Source organism: Thalassophryne amazonica, chromosome 5 (assembly GCF_902500255.1).
Source record: "Thalassophryne amazonica chromosome 5, fThaAma1.1, whole genome shotgun sequence".
NCBI lineage: Eukaryota > Metazoa > Chordata > Actinopteri > Batrachoidiformes > Batrachoididae > Thalassophryne > Thalassophryne amazonica.
Window position 1 is genome coordinate 296,071 of NC_047107.1, and position 19,938 is coordinate 316,008.

The following is a 19,938-nucleotide window of genomic DNA, read 5'->3' on the forward strand; positions in this document are numbered from 1 at the left end:
TAATTACGCCCAGATGCAACACGATTCAGAAGTGGCCATAGGCCACTTAACATAATAAATGTTAGGTAATAATAACATAATAAATGTTAGGTTAATTTAATGTTTCCTAAATAGGCTACCTTGACTGTATGATTGCTATTCCTAATCCTGTCAATATGTCAGATGTAATAGCAGTGCCAAACGCACCTGGCAGCAGGTGAAGATGAAATATAAAAACATCCTTCAGAACGGTAGGTTTATATTCATAGCTTGATAAGCCCCACTTCGCCTAATTAATGGACAAGAATTAGACCTATTTTGATATTGGTAATTACCCGCGATTGCATAAAACCCTTCTTTGATTTGCATTGTGGATAAATGGCCAGGGAAAACGACAAATGCATCCAACAGTTCAGATAGAGCAAGTACTACCCTGCGAATCATACGACATACAGTATTCTTGCTCAGATGTTCAGCATCACCGATGGAATACATAAATTGTCCACTGGCAAAATATCTAAGCACAAGGCACATTATCTGCTCGATCGTCGGGGCATTGCTACACTGTAAAAAATGACTTTTTTTTTTTTTTTTTTACAGGAAAACGCTGGCAGCTGTGGTCACCAGGGAATTCCTGTAAAACATACAGCAGCACAGTAGATAACATTACAGACATAAAATGTATATGGATTTACAGTGAATGAACCACGGCTGACTCACATTAAAGGAACTGTTACATCTACAAACAAGAGCTCTCTTTTTTTGTACATTTAACTGCTGTATTTTTTTTTACAGGAATTCCCTGGTAACCACAGCTGCCAGTGTTTTCCTGTAAAAACAACAGTCTTTTTTACAGTGTATGATGGGTGATGTTACAGACTTCTGGCCCGATCAGCTGACAAAGATAACGAATTCACTCGGCTGAGAATCTATATCTTTCATAGAGAATATCGTCCGGGTATGTCAGCGGATTCTGTGGTCTTTAAAATCCCTCACCCTGCGAAGAGAGCCCCTCACAATTTGTGCCCCAATATCAAATGGATCATCCACGTAGGCCAGCATTGTCTTCGGAGTGATTGAAGGTGGATGGACGGTACTTATAAAGGGAGTGGTTAAGCGAAAACCTCAAGCTAATCCTGGAACATAACCAGCTCGGAGCAGGTTTGGTGCACAGCATAACTTGCCATGGCAGCATACCTCGATCAAAACCTATCCACCTTTCGTAGTACGGGTTAACCGGGAAGTTACTCCACACATCATCAACTTACTCCCGAAGCTACCCTGATAAGCCAGTAACCCTGCTTCGTAGTACAGGCCCCTGGTGTTGCTGTCTCCAACCAAAGGAGGACAACAACAACAACTTGACCTTCAACACAATTTCGCCAAACATGGGCTTCGACAGTGAATCTCACCAAGACAAAAATGATATTCCAAAATGGACCCAGTCTCGAGTCACACAAATCAGGATCAGACGGTCCAAGAACACACAAAAAAACTACACCTACCTCAGAATAAACATCAGCACAACAGACAACTTCAACAAAGGTGTAAATGACCTAAGAGACGAGACAAGAAGGGCTTTTTATGACATCAAAAAGAACATCAAAGTCGACATCCCAATTCAAATCTGGCTCCAAATATTGGACTGCATCATACAACCCCAATTCCAATGAAGTTGGGACGTTGTGTAAAATGTAAATAAAAACAGAATACAATGATTTTCAAATCCTCTTCAACCTATATACAACTGAATACACCACAAAGACAAGATATTTAATGTTCAAACTGATAAACTTTATTGTTTTTGTGCAAATATTTGCTCTTTTTTAAATGGATGCCTGTAACACGTTTCAAAAAAGCTGGGACAGGGGCAACAAAAGTCTGGGAAAGTTGATGAATGCTCAAAGAACACCTAATTGGAAACACATGAGTGTTATGATTGGGTATAAAAGGAGCATCCCCAAAAGGCTCAGTCGTTCACAAGCAAAGATGGGGTGAGGATCACCACATTGTGAACAACTGCGTGAAAAAAATTGTCCAACAGTTGAGGAACAAAGTTTCTCAACGTTCAATTGCAAGGAATTTGTTGTGTGAAAGTGTAGTGACACGGACCCACAACAGGGGGCGTAAATGAACGGTCAATGGAAATAAAGAGTAACACTTTTAATGTTGTGAAATGTGCACAACGGATACAGATACAATTCAATACTACAGTCAATTAGTATAGTTGGTGTCGTGTGGGCAGGCTCGAGGATAGGAGACGCCTGTCCAGATAAGAGTCGGGACCCACACGATTTCCACCGCTAACAGATCTGGAACACACCGGAGCTGCCAAGTCCCGAGTCACCAGGTGACCACCGTCTCCAGCTGTCAGATCGGGTACTGCTGGCAGGAAGCAGAAACAGTCAAGGGTGGGTGTGTGCACACACCCAGCAAAAAGTCAGCAGAGTTCTGATAGTGAAGGGAGAAAAACACCACCTCCCACTTCTCACAATATCACAGTCGTGCAGATCCTGATTTCACTTAACAGCTGAGGAGTGGAAACACCAACTCCTCCTGACCAGCTGCAAGTGTACTGAAACGTCTGCAAACTCAGAATATAAAGTACAGCTTTTCGAGCTTAGCAGCAAAGTACGTTGCAACAATAAGCTTAGCTGAAACAGACAAAGACGGCTGAGAGTTTACCTGAGTACCTCAGAAGATTTCTCGGCAGGGGTGTGGTGTCTGCTCCAGGCTTTTATGGATGGCTAGATGAGATGATGGACAGCTGTCAGGGTCCCTGGCGGCAAACTGCGCCCTCTGGTGCCTGAAGCCCATCTACAGGCAGAGCGCCCTCTGGTGTTGGCCAGCAGTACCTCCTCTTCGGGCGGCCCACACAACAGAATTTAGGGAGGCCATCATCTACAGCCCTCAATATAATCAGAAGATTCAGAAGAATCAGACGAATCTGGAGAACTTTCTACACGTAAGCGGCAAAGATGAAAACCAACACTGAATGCCCGTTACCTTCGATCCCTCAGGTGGCACTGCATTAAAAACAGACATCATTGTGTAAAGGATCTTACCGCGTGGGCTCAGGAACACTTCAGAAAACCATTGGCAGTTAACACAGTTCGTCGCTACATCTACAAGTGCAAGTTAAAACTCGACCATGCAAAGTGAAAGTCATACATCAACAACATCCAGAAACGCCACCGCCTTCTCTGGGCCCGAGCTCATTTGAAATGGACAGACACAAAGTGGAAAAGTGTGCTGTGGTCTGATGAGTCCATATTTCAAATTGTTTTTGGAAATCATGGATGTTATGTCCTCCGAATAAAAGAGGAAAAAGACCATCCAGATTGTTACCAGTGCAAAGTTCAAAAGCCAGCATCTGTGATGGTATGGGGGTGTGTTAGTGCCCATGGCATGGACAACTTACACATCTGTGATGGTATGGGGGTGTGTTAGTGCCCATGGCATGGACAACTTACACATCTGCGATGGTATGGGGGTGTGTTAGTGCCCATGGCATGGACAACTTACACATCTGCGATGGCACCATCAATGCTGAAAGGTACATCCAGGTTTTGGAGCAACACATGCTGCCATCCAAGCAACGTCTTTTTCAGGGACGTCCCTGCTTATTTCAGCAAGACAATGCCAAGACACATTCTGCACGTGTTCCAACAGTGTGGCTTCGTAGTAAAAGAGTGCGGGTACTAGACTGGCCTGCCTGCAGTCCAGACCTGTCGCCCATTGAAAATGTGTGGCGCATTATGAAGCGCAAAATACGACAACGGAGACCCCGGACTGTTGAACAACTGAAGTCGTACATCAAGCAAGAATGGGAAAGAATTCCATCTACAAAGCTTCAACAATTAGTGTCCTCAGTTCCCATACGCTTATTGAGTGTTGTTAGAAGGAAAGGTGATGTAACACAGTGGTAAACATACCACTGTCCCAGCTTTTTAGAAACATGCTGCAGGCATCCATTTCAAAATGAACAAATATTTACACAAAAACAATAAAGTTTATCAGTTTGAACATGAAGTCTCTTGTCTTTGTGGTGTATTCAACTGAATATAGGTTGAAGGGGATTTGCAAATCATTGTATTGTGTTTTTATTTATATTCTTCACAACGTCCCAACTTCATTGGAATTGGGGTTGTAGAACCCATTTCTCCTTATGGTTGTGAGGTCTGGGCCCGCTCACCAACCAAGACTTTACAAAGTGGAGCAAACACCAAATTGAGACTCTGCATGCAGAATTCTGTAAATCCATCCTCTGCGTCCCACAGAAAACACCGAACAATGCATGCAGAGCAGAATTAGGACAATACCCACTAATTATTAAAGTTCAAAAGAGAGCAATTAAATGTTATGAGCACCTTAAAAATAGTGACCCCAGTACGCTCCATAACAAAGCCCTGATCCACAGAGAGACTGTAGAGAGACACCCCCTCAGCCAGCTGGTTCTGGGACTCTCTACACAAACATAAGCAGAGCCACTAAACCAAATTATAAGAAAACAAAAAGAAAACTATGTGACGCACTGGAAAAAAATCAACCAAAAACCAGAGTAAATTGGAATGCTGTTTGTCCCTAAACAGACAGATCTCAGTGGCAGAATACCTGAGCACTGAGACCAACCCAAAGCTCAGGAAATCCTTGACCATATACAGACTCAGTGAGCACAACTTGGCTGTGGAGAAAGGCCGCCATAGACAGACATGTGCACTCACTTTTAGCACATGGCCTCGATTCGCCCTAATTAAATAAATACATTAATGCTTTCTCAACAAAAACCTGAGGTTTGAACTGAGGATAGACTGTTGTTTTCACTTCTAACTCTGAAATTCTTTAGCCATCTGGAGATAAGCTGGAGACATCCCCCGTGGGTCCCCACACTGTGGCCCACAGCACAACAGGCCTGTGACTCAGAGTTCTTCAATGGAGCCCTTGCTTGTTTATCGGTTAAATTTCGGTCACTATAAATTACATGACATTATAATTGCTTCACGTTAGAATCTGAACTTCCCCAGGCCCAAAGAGCCCACCTTTATGGCCTCACGTCAAGGCCAGAACCTCTCCAGACAGTGCAAGAGGATCTCCCCCTCATGATAAGACATGGCCATAAAACTTTGAGCCTTAACAACCAGTTGTTATCTTTAGGTCTAAGTAAAGGAAAAGACCTTTGCTTCAAATAAAAAAAAAAAATGCATCAGTATTCTTTTATTCGTATATAAAAACTTCTGTTTGTATTGATTAATCAAACAAAATGCTTTGCATATAATCATTCCATTTTATTGACGTGTGTTCCTTGTAACTGACGTGTGTTTAAGTGTGATCTTTCTGCATTATCAGTATGTTGATGGTGAAGTATTCTGTTTATCCAAAGGATGTGTTTAAGTGACTATTAATAATGTACATCCATTCGAGTGTCAAGGAACAAACAGTATGCCAAAATAGTTAATGTGTTTAAATAATTGAATCATTTTTGTCTGCCTTTCTAACACACAGAGTTTTCTGTGAAATTACACACCCTAAATGGGTGGGGTTTAATGACGTAATTCCCCTTTAAAAAGTTAGAACAGAGTTTTCCTCTCTCTCTTTGAAACTCTCTTGGAGCGCTCTGCAACCTTTCTTCAACCTCTCTCTTCTCTCCTTTCTTTAAAATGCTTAATTTCATTTTTGGGTCAACAAGGCCCCATGCTAGCTAAGCTACCACGTGGCATTCATGTGTTCATTCATTCGTGGCTATCCTTTGATAACTTTAGCACGTTTTAAGGTTCGTGAAGTCTTTCAAATTTTTAAGAGAACTTCCAAGCTGAACTTTTCAAAATAATAGCGAATTTACAGAAAAGCGACTTTCCTTTTTTGTATTTTCCAAGCTCTTAAAGTTTTTACCTTTTTTTCTAAATTCACAAAGACTTTTAATCTGGCTTCAACAAATTTTTTAAATGCTACCAGAAACCATTTTCAACAAACGCCTTCCACGTCTGGGGTCCAGCAAGCTGACAACCTGACTGCAAGCAGCCGTCCTGTCGGTAAAGCCAGCCAACACAAGCCTTTGGGATCACCTGGGGAGACCACTGAGTTAACCCCTGACCCAAGTGAGCTCACGCTGCGAAGAGCCTACTTCAACGATGGATGGACGGGTTGTCCGAACCACCTCTTCAACGGATCAGCTAAATGACCCAGTTAAAGGTTCCAGAAAAAGGGTTTTGTTGTCAATGGATGCAAAGTGGCTTCTTTTTAAACATATTCATATGTTTGTTTAATAATTTTCTTAATAATAAATTGGCTTCAAATTTCATCACTAAATTCTAATCACATTTATTTACCTAAAGTCTTTAAGCTTTATCTCTTACTTTCTTTCAGTGTCTCATGAGTTAGGAAATTGTGTCCATAAATGAACTTATTTAATCACTGCCAGTAAACTGTTAATTTCTTGTATACTTGTAAATAAAATGTAAATATTTTTGCTGTGGTCCATTTTGTGTTCAGAAGGAAACCTTTGGTCAGTTGTATCGTAGAATTCAGACTTTCAGGCCAGAGACTGATTAAGTAAATTGAGACTGATTGATTAATTTGAGACTGATAAATTAATGAATGTTTAAATTAAAGTACCTAAGCTTTAAATAGATGGTGCCCTGAGGACATTAGATATTAAATAATTATTAAACCCTAAAATTGTTAATTATTTTTGGTGACCCATTAAATGAGGTCTAGGCCAATTTAATTCAATTTGGGAATTTAACAATACTTTCATGACATTAAATTGGTGCCTCAGTGTGAGCTGCCATTCATTCCAAATAATGAAATTAATTTAATTTCGTTACATGTATTTTGGTTCCCCGTTGTGAGACATGTAATTTTGTTACATGTATAATGGTGCCCGCGTGTGAGGTGATTTACAATTTTGCTGCTCACTGCTCACAACACCAGGTGGAGACCGAGCTGCACTTCCTGACCATCTGCCCGCTGCACCAAGACATCAGAGACACAGATCACAAACACCCAAACAGACTTTGAGAGCAGGACCAACATTGACAAACTTCAGTATCTGTTGGCTGAAGTACAACAATGTGCAAACACACCAGCAAGGTTTGTGACACAAAGAGGAAGAACAACCACCGTAAACCCAAAACAGGAGATTAAACTGCTATGTCACTTAAGGGCCCCTTTACACATAACATGATTAAAACCGACTGGCGCAGGAAGGAGGAATTGCATGCCACTCCTGAAAAATCGGAGCCGCCTCCAACTCCTCGTACAGCTGTCCCCACAACCATTCACACACACAAGTGGCCAAAAGACAGCGAATGCCCTGCAAGTGCCCATTTGACCCCTCTCTTGGCAGGTGTCGGCCAAATTCCAGGTGCCACCCACAGACATCTAACACCGCTAACCAGGCACTAAGAAAAGGCGTGGCTAATTCACGCTCCTGGCACAATAGTAGACAGCAGGCAACCACAATCGAGCTGTCTGTGAAAAGTGCCTAAGTGCCAGTGGCGGTCCTAGAGTGATTTACTCCCCGGGCGAAACCTCCTGCGTGTGCCCCCCCGCGCATGCGCACACTAACGTGTGGTGGTGGAGTAGCTCAGCAGCACCCGCTGCTCGGTAGGAACAGAAACTGCGATAGAAGTCAGAAAGAGTGATAGAAGTCAGAAAGAGTGATAGAAGACAGAAAGAGTGATAGAAGTCAGTCTCCAAACACAAGCAGCTACAAAAAAAAACAAACACCAGAAATAGAAGCTTGATTTGTCGCTAGTCGTTTTTAACAAAGAAAATGCCGCTAAGAGGATTAGGAAAGTCTCCAGTTCAACTCAGAACAGAATGAAAATTAAAAAATGCTCCTACGGATGGTTACACCAAAAGATCGCTGATTCGCTCATTTCGCTGTCAATCAAAAAGGGATTCAGTCTCACACAGATCATCCAATCATCATGCAGAAGCTGAGCGTCCGGGCCAGCCGAGGCCCGCCCACTGCCCCATAGACCCCCAGACATGCTGAGCGTCCGATGGGCGGGACAAAGCCCAGCATTTATCCAATGACTCGTCTCGTTTCGCTGCACTCTTTGTGTCGCTATTGAAGTCTGCGGACGCTCAGCGTCCACACTGTTTAAAGTGCTGTGAAGCTGCTGAATGAGTGAGAGGAAAGCCGCGTCGTTACCAGTGATAAGAAGATGATTCTGAACAAACGTTTAGCGCGTGGTAACCACGAACCCCACCGTCAGGACAACCCATCCACCCCGTTTTTTTTTTTTTTGGGGGGGGGGGGGGGGAGTTTTTTTTTTTTCGCACGGTCGTGCCCTCCCTGCAATGCCGCCCCAGGCGGCTGCCCGGTCGGCCCGCCTCCAGGACCGCCCCTGCTAAGTGCCCCATGAGTGTGGTGTAACTTAGCAACACACAGGTTTATGACAAAGGTGGGTGTGGAATCCATTAGCTTAGTGGGGAAATTAGTGCAGAAAATCCACTATGGTGATAGCGCAGTTTATCTGCCAGGGAGGGAAATTCAACAAGTTGAGACTGTGGCCTGTTTCTGTAGACGTGTCCATAAATATCATAGAAGGATATGCTTTCCACACTTAATACCCATTACTACATTGGATGATTTTGAAATTGAGGATGGCCCAATGGTTGTTCCAGCAATATCAAAGATTTCATGTCTGCTACCTACAACACGCGTGGAATGTCTCAAAGCTAAACCTACTTCCAGGCATCTTGTATATGCTACTCTGGAACACCCCTAAACCCAAACAGTTCAACCGTCAACCCCATTAAGGTCCTTAGTCTGGGTCTCGTTAACATAAAATCACTATCCTCAAAATCATTGTTGATTAATGATCTAATTATTGATCATCACTTAGATATGATTGGGTTATGTGAAACCTGGCTTAAACCTACAGCTGTCCTCCCCTTAAATGAAGCCTGCCTACCAGCATATACATTTAGTCACGTCCCTCGTGATGCGAAGCAAGGCAGGGGTGTTGCTCTTATTTATAAATCAAGGTTTAGCTTATTAGCTGTTGGGGGTCACAAATATAACTCGTTTGAGCATCTGATTCTCCGTTCTGCTCAGGATATTACGCATTGCCAAGGTCAGAAGAATAAAGTTCAGCCATATTACTTTGTCATTGTATATAGGCCTCCTGACTCATATTTTGAATTCTTAGATGAATTTGGTGCATTCATCTCTAACTTGTCAACTAGTGTAGATAACATTCTCATTATTGGTGACTTCAACATTCATATAAATAAGCCTTCTGATCCCCTCTGCAAATCATTTATGGAAATTGTGGATGCATTAGGATTTCAGCAATGCATTCAGGACTCGACGTAGATTAGTGGAAATACCCTGGATTTGGTTCTCATACGTGGTTTTGCTGTCACGAATATTGACATCATGCCTCTTACATCAGTGGTCTCTGATCACTCACTTATTAAGTTTGTGGTTTCGCTGCCATGTTTAGTGGAACAACAAACTTATGTATTACTCTGGTGATGCATCAACTCCTCAACTAAGACTGAACTCAAAGCTAGACTGCCTGATGTCTTAGCTTCACATTTGGCAAATACCCAGTCAGTAAACAGACTTGTGGATAGTTTAAACTCAGTGCTCAAAACTACACTCGACATGATTGCACCACCTGTGTTAACCCCCCCCCCCCCCCCCCCAAATCACAGTCACCTTGGTTCAGTGATTACCTGCGTGACCTCAAGCATAAGGCCAGAGGTCTAGAATGGAAATGGCGTCGTTCAAAATTAGAAGTATTCCACCTTGGTGGCGTGATGCTATCTTAGACAATAAGCATGCATTATTGGCTACAAAGCGGACTTACTACTCTGATTTGATCAACAAAAACAAGCATAACTCAAAGTTCTTGTTTGACACAGTGGCAACACTTATTCATGGACAACCACCTGTAGTTCGCTCTCCTTTTACAGCACAAGATTTCCTGGATTACTTTGAGAAGAAAATAGAAGACATCAGGTTAAACATATCCCGGCATGCCTTAACCCAGCCACTACACCCTACAATTGAGGTGGACACCACTACTGAGGTATTACCTAGATTTACAGAATTTGATAGTATCTCACTAGACATGCTGACGAAACTCGTAATGTCAACAAAAAGCACAACCTATTTATTTGATCCTATACCAACAAAACTGTTTAAGGACCTGTGGTCCACTCTTGGGCCGACTGTGCTGGAAATGATTAATCTTTCTTTAACTTCTGGATCTGTTCCTAAATGTTTCAAATCTGCAGTGATTAAACCATTACTTAAGAAACCTAATCTTGACCCTAGTGTATTGAAAAACAGTTGGCCGATATCAAATCTATCATTTTGCTCTAAAATTCTGGAAAAAGTGATGTCACAGCAGCTCGTAGACTATCTTACTGAGAATAATCTCTTTGAACCACTGCAGTCTGCTTTTAGAAAATATCATTCCACAGAGACGGTTCTCACTAAAGGGGTGAATGATCTTCTGCTTACAATGGATTCGGACACCACTACAGTTCTGCACTGTAAAAAAAAAAAAATAGTTGAGAATACTTCAGATTTGTAGGCAACAGTCAGCACTAAGACTTTTATGTTGTGCCAATGATGAAATATATGTTATAGTATATAGTTCATCATCAGTGCATCAGTGCAGACTGTTGCCTGCAAATTTGAAGTATTCTCAACTATTTTTTTTTACAGTGTGGTGCTGTTAGATCTCAGTGCTGCATTTGATACCGTGGATCATCAATTCTTCTTGATAGGCTGGAGAATCATTTTGGGATAACTGGGAGTGCCTTTGCGTGGTTGACATCATACCTGACCAATCATTCTCACTGTGTTTTGCACCCCTTTGGCACATATTGTGGCGTTTTGGGATTACCTTTCACTGCTATGCAGATGATACTCAGTTATACATGCTGATAACTGGTCATCTCATCCACATAAAATCCTTAGAAGATTGCCTTGCATCAGTGAGAAGCTGGATGTCGAGCAACTTCCTACTTTTAAACTCTGATAAGACTGAAATGATGGTTCTTGGTCCAGTGAGACATTAGCATCAATTTGACCAATTACCGCTCAGCCTCGGCTCGTGTGTCATACATCACACTGACAAAGTGAGGAACCTTGGGGTAATTTTTGATCCTACATTGTCCTTTGACCTCCGCATTAGAAATATTACGAGGACTACTTTCTTCCACCTGCAAAATATAGAGAAGATTCGTCCCATCCTGTCTATGGCTGATGCTGAGACCCTGATTCATGTGTTTGTCTCTTCTAGATTGGACTACTGCAATATTCTATTTTCTGGTTTACTGCAGTTTAGCATTAGGGCTCTCCAATTTGTTAAAAATGCTGTTGCCATAGTTTTGACATGAAGAAGAAAGTTTGACAACATTACACCCATTTTGGTGTCTCTTCACTGGCTTCTTGTCCCAGTGAGATCAGATTTTAAGGTTCTGCTACTAGTCTATAAAACTGTTCATGGACTGGCACCTTCCTACCTAGCTAACCTAATTAAACCCTACATACCGGCCCGGGCTTTGCATTCTCAGGGTGCAGGACTACTTTGTGTCCCTAAGGTGAATAAGAAGTCTGCGGGTCACAGAGCTTTCTCTTATCATGCCCCTGTTCTGTGGAATGATCTCCCTGCGTCAATAAAACAGTCAGATTCTGTGGAGACTTTCAAGTCCAGACTTAAGACGCACTTAGACGCACTAACCCTATTTTCCCTTTCGTATGGCTAGCATACTGGCGTAGTATGTTACTATGCTTTTTACTCTTTTAATTCATTTATTAGTAATTGGAGTTGCGACCTCAACTTTACCTAAATTCTGGGTCTTTTAGTGAAGCTTAGGGTTAGTGGCCAGCGATCACCTTAGTATTTCCTGTTTTTCTTGTTGCTTAATGCTGACAAATTGTACTGTATTTGTTGTCTTTCTGATGCTTGATTATGCTTTTTTTCTTTTCTCTCTGTTTGAGGTGCGGCTCCATCCAGTGATGGGTGTGGTGTCTGTTCCAAATTGTTCTGTAATTTGTGTTTGTATCATGGCCCAAGCAGAGGGTCACCCCTTTGAGTCTGGTCTGCTTGAGGTTTCTTCCTCACAGGGAGTTTTTCCTTACCACTGTTGCTCTGGGGGTTGGGAAAGTTAGACCTTACTTGTGTGAAGCGCCTTGAGGCAACCTTGTTGTGATTTGGCGCTATAGAAATGAAAATAAATTGAAACTGAAATTGAAGTGACCACTACACCCACTAATACCTGCCTACTTCACTTTGCAGCCAATCATATAGCCGCTGATTCACGACAATCTAAGGACCGCCCACATGGGGCCGGCTGCAGCAACAAAAGTTAGCGTAGAGGGAAGATCTGGGCTGAGTGTCGGGTTCCCTGTCAACATGTGGCGTGCATGTGTATTGCATGTGAAAATTCAGTAAGGTATATCTTATATTCCAATTCTAAGGTGGAACTATGCCAGTATACAAAGGGATATCTAAAAAGGAAGAGTAAAATAGGACAGTAGAATAGAGTAGAGTAGAGCCACTTAGGTGCCTGGTCTTGAGAACCAGGGATGGTAGGTTAAAAAGCTTTTTTATCCCATGGGAACTCTCCCTATACACCTAAGCGGCTCAAGAAAAAGGTATATATATAATAGAATAAGTAATAAGACATAAAAAGGAAAAGACATCACAGGAGAAGATGATCAAACACAGAGGAACCAACTATATTGTAAGCTACGATGAACGTTGCTAAGGCCGGCTAGATAAGCTAACGTTAGCTGTTAGGTATAACTAATTGTATCCCACTCCTCCCATATTTACTTAAATATAATACTATTAAAAGGGGGGAACAAGAAAAAGTAAAGCATGTAGAAATGTATATGGAGACATAAGTACATAAATTTGCAGAAAAGAGAAAAACGGTGGCCGTTTTAATCACAACCTGCAGCTGTTAGCGTTACACATCTGTGCATGCTCCCCACCCGCTCAACACGTGTCATGTGTGTGCATTCTGTGTGTGCACGTGTATTGCCCCCCCCCCCCCCCCCCACAACACATGTGACATGCGGTGGGGGCGGCACACTTGTGTGAAATGCTGATATGTATGTACAGACATGATCACTTGGGGACCAGGCAGCCACACCTGAGCACACACAGATCAGCAAGGCGCCCTCATCTGATGTCCAGCCAGTTACTCACTGACAGCTGCAAATGATGGCTCAGTGCACACGACGTGTTAAATTAAAAACACAGAGCCACAGCCAGGACAGGTATATAAATAATTACTGCAATAACTACATACACGATTACACAACAAATAACTACAACGTATGTTCACAGAACACGGAAACAGAGAGTGACCATCTGCTGCTGTTGAGTTCTCTGGACCCATGGGTCCCAGCTGGAGAACATGTACCGTGTGTTGTGTGGGCCGCTGAAGAGGAGGTACTGCTGGCCCACCACCACCAGAGGGCACCCTGCCTGGAGTGCGGGCTCCAGGCACCAGAGGGCGCTGCCGCCTCACAGGAGCAGCCGGGGTGACAGCTGACACTCATCACCTATGACAGCTGTCACCACTCATCTGATCTGCATCGGTATATCAGCAAGACATCTCCACCTCTTTGCCGAGATATCGCTCTACCAAGGAGGTAACAATCTCAGCTGACTGTGTTGACTTACTAACAGGAATATCTATTGCTTGTGTGTGTTGGACAGCAGATATTCTGTTTCTTTTTTCGACAAGAGGTGGAGGTGGCATTCCCACCATACGTGTTGCTGGGTGCACACGCACCCACATCTAACTGTTTTTGTTCCTCGCCAGCAGTACCAGATCCGACAAGCGGAGGCAGTGGCCACCTGGGTGTTCGGGACTTGGCGGCTCCAGTATTCCCAGGGTTCGGTGGCGGAGGAAATCGTGTGGTTCCGGTTCTGCTTTGGACGGACGTCTCTTATCTTCGAGCCTGCCCACACGTCACCCTTGTAATTGACTGACTGTTAAATTTCACATTCGCCGTGTTGGTTGTGTTTTTTCACAACAGTAAAGTGTTGTTATTTGACTTCCTTCATTGTCCGTTCATTTGCGCCCCTGTTGTGGGTCCGTGTTCCTACACTTTCACAACACCGTGTTTTGAAGGACATGACTTTTACAACTCTACGCCGTGAGGCGCGTGTGTGTGCCTGGTGTCCTCATGTGGAAATACATAAAAACATATATTGCTTTTGCCACGAACTGGAGCAGCTGCTCAGCGTGCACACCGGCAGGTTGTCCCATGTGAAAAGGACGGAAAGATCATGTAAATAAATGGTCTGTATTTATATAGCGCTTTTCCATCTGCATCTGACGCTCAAAGCACTTTACACATCTATGCCTCACATTCACCCCGATGTCAGGCTTCTGCCATACAAGGCGCTCACTACACACCGGGGGCAACTAGGCACCAGGACAGCAGATGTGGACAAAATAAGACCACACTGCTTCATACATATCATTTCATGACTGTACATCTGTGATCATGGGTCATCTACAGAGGAGCAGAAGGATCATACTTGTATTGTCCGCTTGATAAAAGCAATTCAATAAATTGTGGCGTTTTATGGTGTGTGTTTTTTTTTCCTCACAGCAGCGACATCTGCGGACAAAGAGAAGCATGTCCCCCTGCGACCTGCAGCCACAAGGCACGTGTCACTGCAGGATTTCCCCACATTGTAATAATTAAAACACATATCACATTTGCAACGCAGGTGTGTTACATCACCTTTCCTTCTAACAACACTCAATGGGAACTGAGGACACTAATTGTGTCATGATTGGGTATAAAAGGAGCATCCCCAAAAGGCTCAGCTGTTCACAAGCAAAGATGGGGTGAGGATCACCACTTTGTGAACAACTGCATGAAAAAATAGTCCAACAGTTCAAGAAGAATGTTTCTCAACGTTCAATTGCAAGGAATTTAGGGATTCCATCATCTACAGTCCATAATATAATCAGAAGATTCAGAGAGTCTGGAGAACTTTTTACACGTAAGCGGCAAGGCTGAAAACCAACACTGAATGCCCGTGTGACCTTTGATCCCTCAGGCGGCGCCACATTAAAAACCAACATCATTGTGTAAAGGATCTTACCACGTGGGCTCAGGAACACTTCAGAAAACCATTGTCAGTTAACACAGTTCGTCACTACATCTACAAGTGCAAGTTAAAACTCTGCCATGCAAAGTGAAAGCCAAACATCAACAACATCCAGAAATGCCGCCACCTTCTCTGGGCCCGAGCTCATTTGAAATGGACAGACGCAAAATGGAAAAGTGTGCTGTGGTCTGATGAGTCCACATTTCAAATTGTTTTTGGAAATCATGGATGTCGTGTCCTCCAGACAAAAGAGGAAAAAGACCATCCAGATTGTTACCAGCACAAAGTTCAAAAGCCAGCATCTGTGATGGTATGGGGGTGTGTTAGTGCCCATGGCATGGACAACTTACACATCTGTGATGGCACCATCAATGCTGAAAGGTACATCCAGGTTTTGGAGCAACACATGCTGCCATCCAAGCAACGTCTTTTTCAGGGACGTCCCTGCTTATTTCAGCAAGACAATGCCAAGCCACATTCTGCACGTGTTACAACAGCGTGGCTTCGTAGTAAAAGAGTGCGGGTACTAGACTGGCCTGCCTGCAGTCCAGACCTGTCGCCCATTGAAAATGTGTGGCGCATTATGAAGCGCAAAATACGACAACGGAGACCCCGGACTGTTGAACAACTGAAGTCGTACAACAAGCAAGAATGAGAAAGAATTCCACCTACAAAGCTTCAACAATTAGTGTCCTCAGTTCCCAAACACTTATTGAGTGTTGTTAGAAGGAAAGGTGATGTAACACAGTGGGAAACATACCACTGTCCCAGCTTTTTTGAAATATGTTGCAGACATCCATTTCAAAATGAGCAAATATTTGCAGAAAAACAATAAAGTTTATCAGTTTGAACATTAAATATCTTGTCTTTGTGGTGTATTCAGCTGAATATAGGTTGAAGAGGATTTGAAAATCATTGAATTCTGTTTTTATTTACATTTTACACAACGTCCCAACTTCATTGGAGTTGGGGTTCTGCATCCCCGTTATTTGTGTACTGTACCCCTTTTCATTTTTGCACTTTGTAAACCATCTCTGGTCAAACACGTTCGCGACCTTACTGGCGTTAGAAACAAGTGTTGTTTCGTTCCCTGTAACATTTCATGGAATGATTTATTGAACCACTAATTTCCAATCTGTGAATATCTGACTTGACTGCAGTCACACACACACACACACACACACACACACACACACACACACACACACACACACACACACACACACACACACACACACACACACACACACACACACACACACACACAAAAAATCAACCTACAACTGTGGGATTCATTCATCCTCAACCTGTGACATGAACAGTTGGTTCACATTTTCCCAGTAAGTAAATTTAAGTTGTAAAGCACATTTAATCACAGCTTCCACTGACCAAAGTGCTGCACAAAGAGTAGATAAATAGTAAAACTAGTAATTAGCTATTTGTAGTCAAATAATTATACTGGATCATCACAGCATTTACACACTAGAAGTGTTTCATGACACTGAAGCTCGTGGTACATCTGATTGGTTTCCAATCACACTGACTGATGATGGAAGGGAAATGACCTCAGGATAAGTAAAGCCTGGATTCATGTTCCAGGATTAGTGAAGCCTGGTTTAAGGCTCCAGGATTAATCGAGCCTGGCTTTTCGTTGGGCTGGAGCAGGTATGGATTATGTCTGTATGGATAGGAAAATCCCGTTTTGTCAAACATTCCGCTGACCTTCCCAGATATTATGAGGACAAACCACATGGTGTTGGAAAAGCTTTGACTCAGGAGTCCCTACACTCCTGTCCAGGGCCCCTGCGAGTCCCTGGACCCCACATTGGAAACCAAAGCCTGGTCCAGTCACCTCACTGACTTGTCCTTATCTACAGTTTAATCGTGCTGTGGTGCGTTACCAGTTTCCCCTCCCTGCTCTCCTTCCTGGTCCACGCGTGCTGGCTGTCCGTGCGCGCCTCGGTCAGACCCGGGGACAGGGAGCAGAAGGGCGGACTGGGACTGGGGGGCAACCCCGAGTCCGGACTGTCGAGCAGCCCGTCCCGGCTCTTTGCTTTCAGACTTTCATCCATCGCCTGGAGGTGGAGGTGCCCCACCATCTCTGGGGAGCTCGAGCCCAAAGCCTCCACACGCACGAAGTGACACTTCAGTGCACGCGCTCCGAGTCCGCGCGCGCTGCTGGTCGAAAACAAACAATCCGGGATAATTGTCTCCGGGTGGACTTCTGTAAGAAAGACAGGAAACGACGTTAAACCGTGAAACGGAGCGCGTGCGTAAAAATCCAGCAGCCTTCGAACGTACCTGCGCGCGGAACAGCCACGATTAATCCCCACGGAGAGTCCACACAGGCGCGACAAGATCCAAAGACAAACCACGGAGACGAACTGTTCGGTCCCAAAAACACAAAACCAGGACCAACGAGGCGCGTCCGTGCGTCCGGTACCGATCTGGATCAGAGCCGCTCTGCCGGCGGAGAGCTGCCTCCGAACGATCCTGCCAGCCAGTCCCCCCAACCTGGATCCAGTCCAGTCCTCATGATCTGGATCACTTCCATGCGCGGCCGCCAGGGGCGCGCATGTCTTCATTTGACAGCGCCGTGGACCCAGGAACTCCTTCAAGAGGAGGGAGGGCACTCAGGGACTTAGCCCCAAATCATGCCCCAGTACTTTAGTCCCCGCTTGTTCATTGATTCTGATCCCTCAGCTTTGATCCTGAACTTTGATCCCATCACAAGATCAATGCAATAAACACTGATCAAATAAGATGATCAAAGAATAAAAGCAGCAAAGTTCCCCAGTCAAAGAGAGGATCCACACCATGACACAGAAATGGTCGTTTCTTTGTGCATTGTTGATCTCGTCTTCATGATCTAAATTTATTGTTTAGTGGTAATTACAAAATCTAATATTAGTGATCTTATTTTTCATCTTTTGAAAGGACAATTAAAAACAGGCTCAGTATTGGGACTCAACTGGTTGATTATTTTTAAAGTTAAATATCTTACAGTTTAGTGAGTTTGTGAAGCTTTTGAAAACTGAAGTGTTCAGGATTTTTTTTTACAAGGGAAAATATTCACATATATCTTAAGAGGGTTTTCATGACTGATGCATGTTTAGAACATGTGCTCGTCTGACACAGAGTCACCGCAGAGGTACACAAGGAACCACCTTCGGTCCTGGATGGCAGCCACCCAGGCACACAACTGGTCCACCGCCACATCTCGAAAGCTACAATCTGTGAGCCACAGCTTGACTGAAACGTGTCCTTGACCTTGAGTGTTGGGGTCCTCAGCACTCAGGCACCTGGGTACTGGATTACGTCAGGAGAAATGCATCACATGGCCAAAACGTCTGAGCTGAGGCTCCCTCACAATGCAACACACATCACTAGAACCGCTTTTCTGTCCACTCAAGAACATCGCTCGTCTCCGTCCGTCACTCTCCTTTCCTGCCACAGAAACCCTGATCCACCCCTTTGTCACCTCCAGCTTCAACCACTGCAACACCATCTTCTACGGTACATCTTCAAAAGTCCTCAATAATAAACTCTTGTACGTTCAGAAGTCTGCTGCTCGTCTGCTCACCCACATCCACCCGCCCACGTGACCACACCTGTTCTCAAGAACCTCCACTGGCTTCCTGCCCCACTCAATCAGGCCCCTCCCACCTCTCCGGCATGCCCACCATCACACTCCTTCCCATCGCCTCTGCTCCCCTGATGCCAACCTCCTGTCAGTGCCACTCGGGACCACACACCAGACCTGGGGGGTGGGCAGAGCCGTCTCCATAGCTGCCCCCTCCCTCTGGAACTCTCTCCCCAAACAGATCCGTCCACTTTCAAGGCTCCATTTAAAGCCCACATTTTTAGAACTGCTTTGAATGTGTAATTTTGCATTTTTGTTTTTAAACCTGTAAATTGTCTTTGAGCGCTGTTAACTTAAATATAATGGCACAAGATGGTCTGCTGGGGGGGGCTGGACAAACTGATCAGGCAGACTGGCTCTGTGGTTGGCATGAAGCTGGACTCTCTGATGACGGTGTTCACAGACGAGAACACTGGACAAACCGCTGGACATTATGGATGATGTCAGTCAGCCTCTGCACACCGTCATCAGCAACCAGAGGAGCCTCTTCAGCCTCAGACTGCTCCTTCCCAAGTGCAGGACCAACAGACTGAGAAACTCCTTTGTCCCTCAGACCATCAGCCTGTACAACTCCTCATTCAGGGGGAGGAGGAGCAACAGGAAGACAGAGGACAGGAAGGAGAGGAACAGTAGGAGCCAGTAAACCAGTATTAATCAGTCTGTCTGGTAACTATATTTGTGTATTTATGTTTATATTTGCAAAATGTTTTTCTTTTTACTTCCACTTTGGATACTCTGTGTGCTTCTTACCCTGTGTGCTTCTATACAATGCTGCTGGAACCTCAATTTCCCTGAGGGAGTCTTCCCAAGGGATCAGTAAAGTTCTAGCTAATCTAATCTAATCTAATCTAATCTAATCTAATCTAATCTAATCTAATCTAATCTAATCTAATCTAACAGCTCTCTCTGTTGGATTAGATTCTGTCCTGTCATCCTCTCGGATGACCGGACTGGCTCCGCCCAATCTGTGCCTGTCTTTGCCGCAGCTTCCTGTTGCTGCCTCTCGCCGGGCTGTGGAGTTTCTACATTGGTGATGTTGTCTGCGGGCTCGCAGACACGGCGTTTCACATGAGCTCCTCCGGCCGCTGAAACCCGCTGTGTCACTGGCTGCTGAGGAGCTGAATCTCTGCATGACTTCACTAAAACCTGCTGATCCCACAGAGATCCTTAGCTTGGGTCTCATTGTCTCTAAAGTCA

The 19,938-nt window shown here is 44.1% G+C and overlaps 1 protein-coding gene across 2 annotated transcripts in view; it reads right to left on the reverse strand.

Annotated features, from left to right (window-relative positions):
• rflna (refilin A) overlaps nucleotides 1–17,580 on the reverse strand; it is a 54,279-nt gene extending 36,699 nt beyond the window's left edge. Inside the window, exons 1-2 of one of the 2 annotated variants that reach the window (XM_034169639.1) lie at nucleotides 17,400–17,580; nucleotides 17,000–17,322 (exon numbers count right to left, since the gene is read on the reverse strand). In XM_034169639.1, coding sequence (XP_034025530.1) covers nucleotides 17,000–17,197 — 198 coding nt within the window. In that variant the 5' untranslated portion in view covers nucleotides 17,198–17,322; nucleotides 17,400–17,580. Of the gene's footprint in view, nucleotides 1–16,999 lie in introns of both variants that reach the window. The other variant, XM_034169638.1, reaches the window with a different exon arrangement.
• Between the last annotated feature and the right edge of the window lie 2,358 nt (nucleotides 17,581–19,938).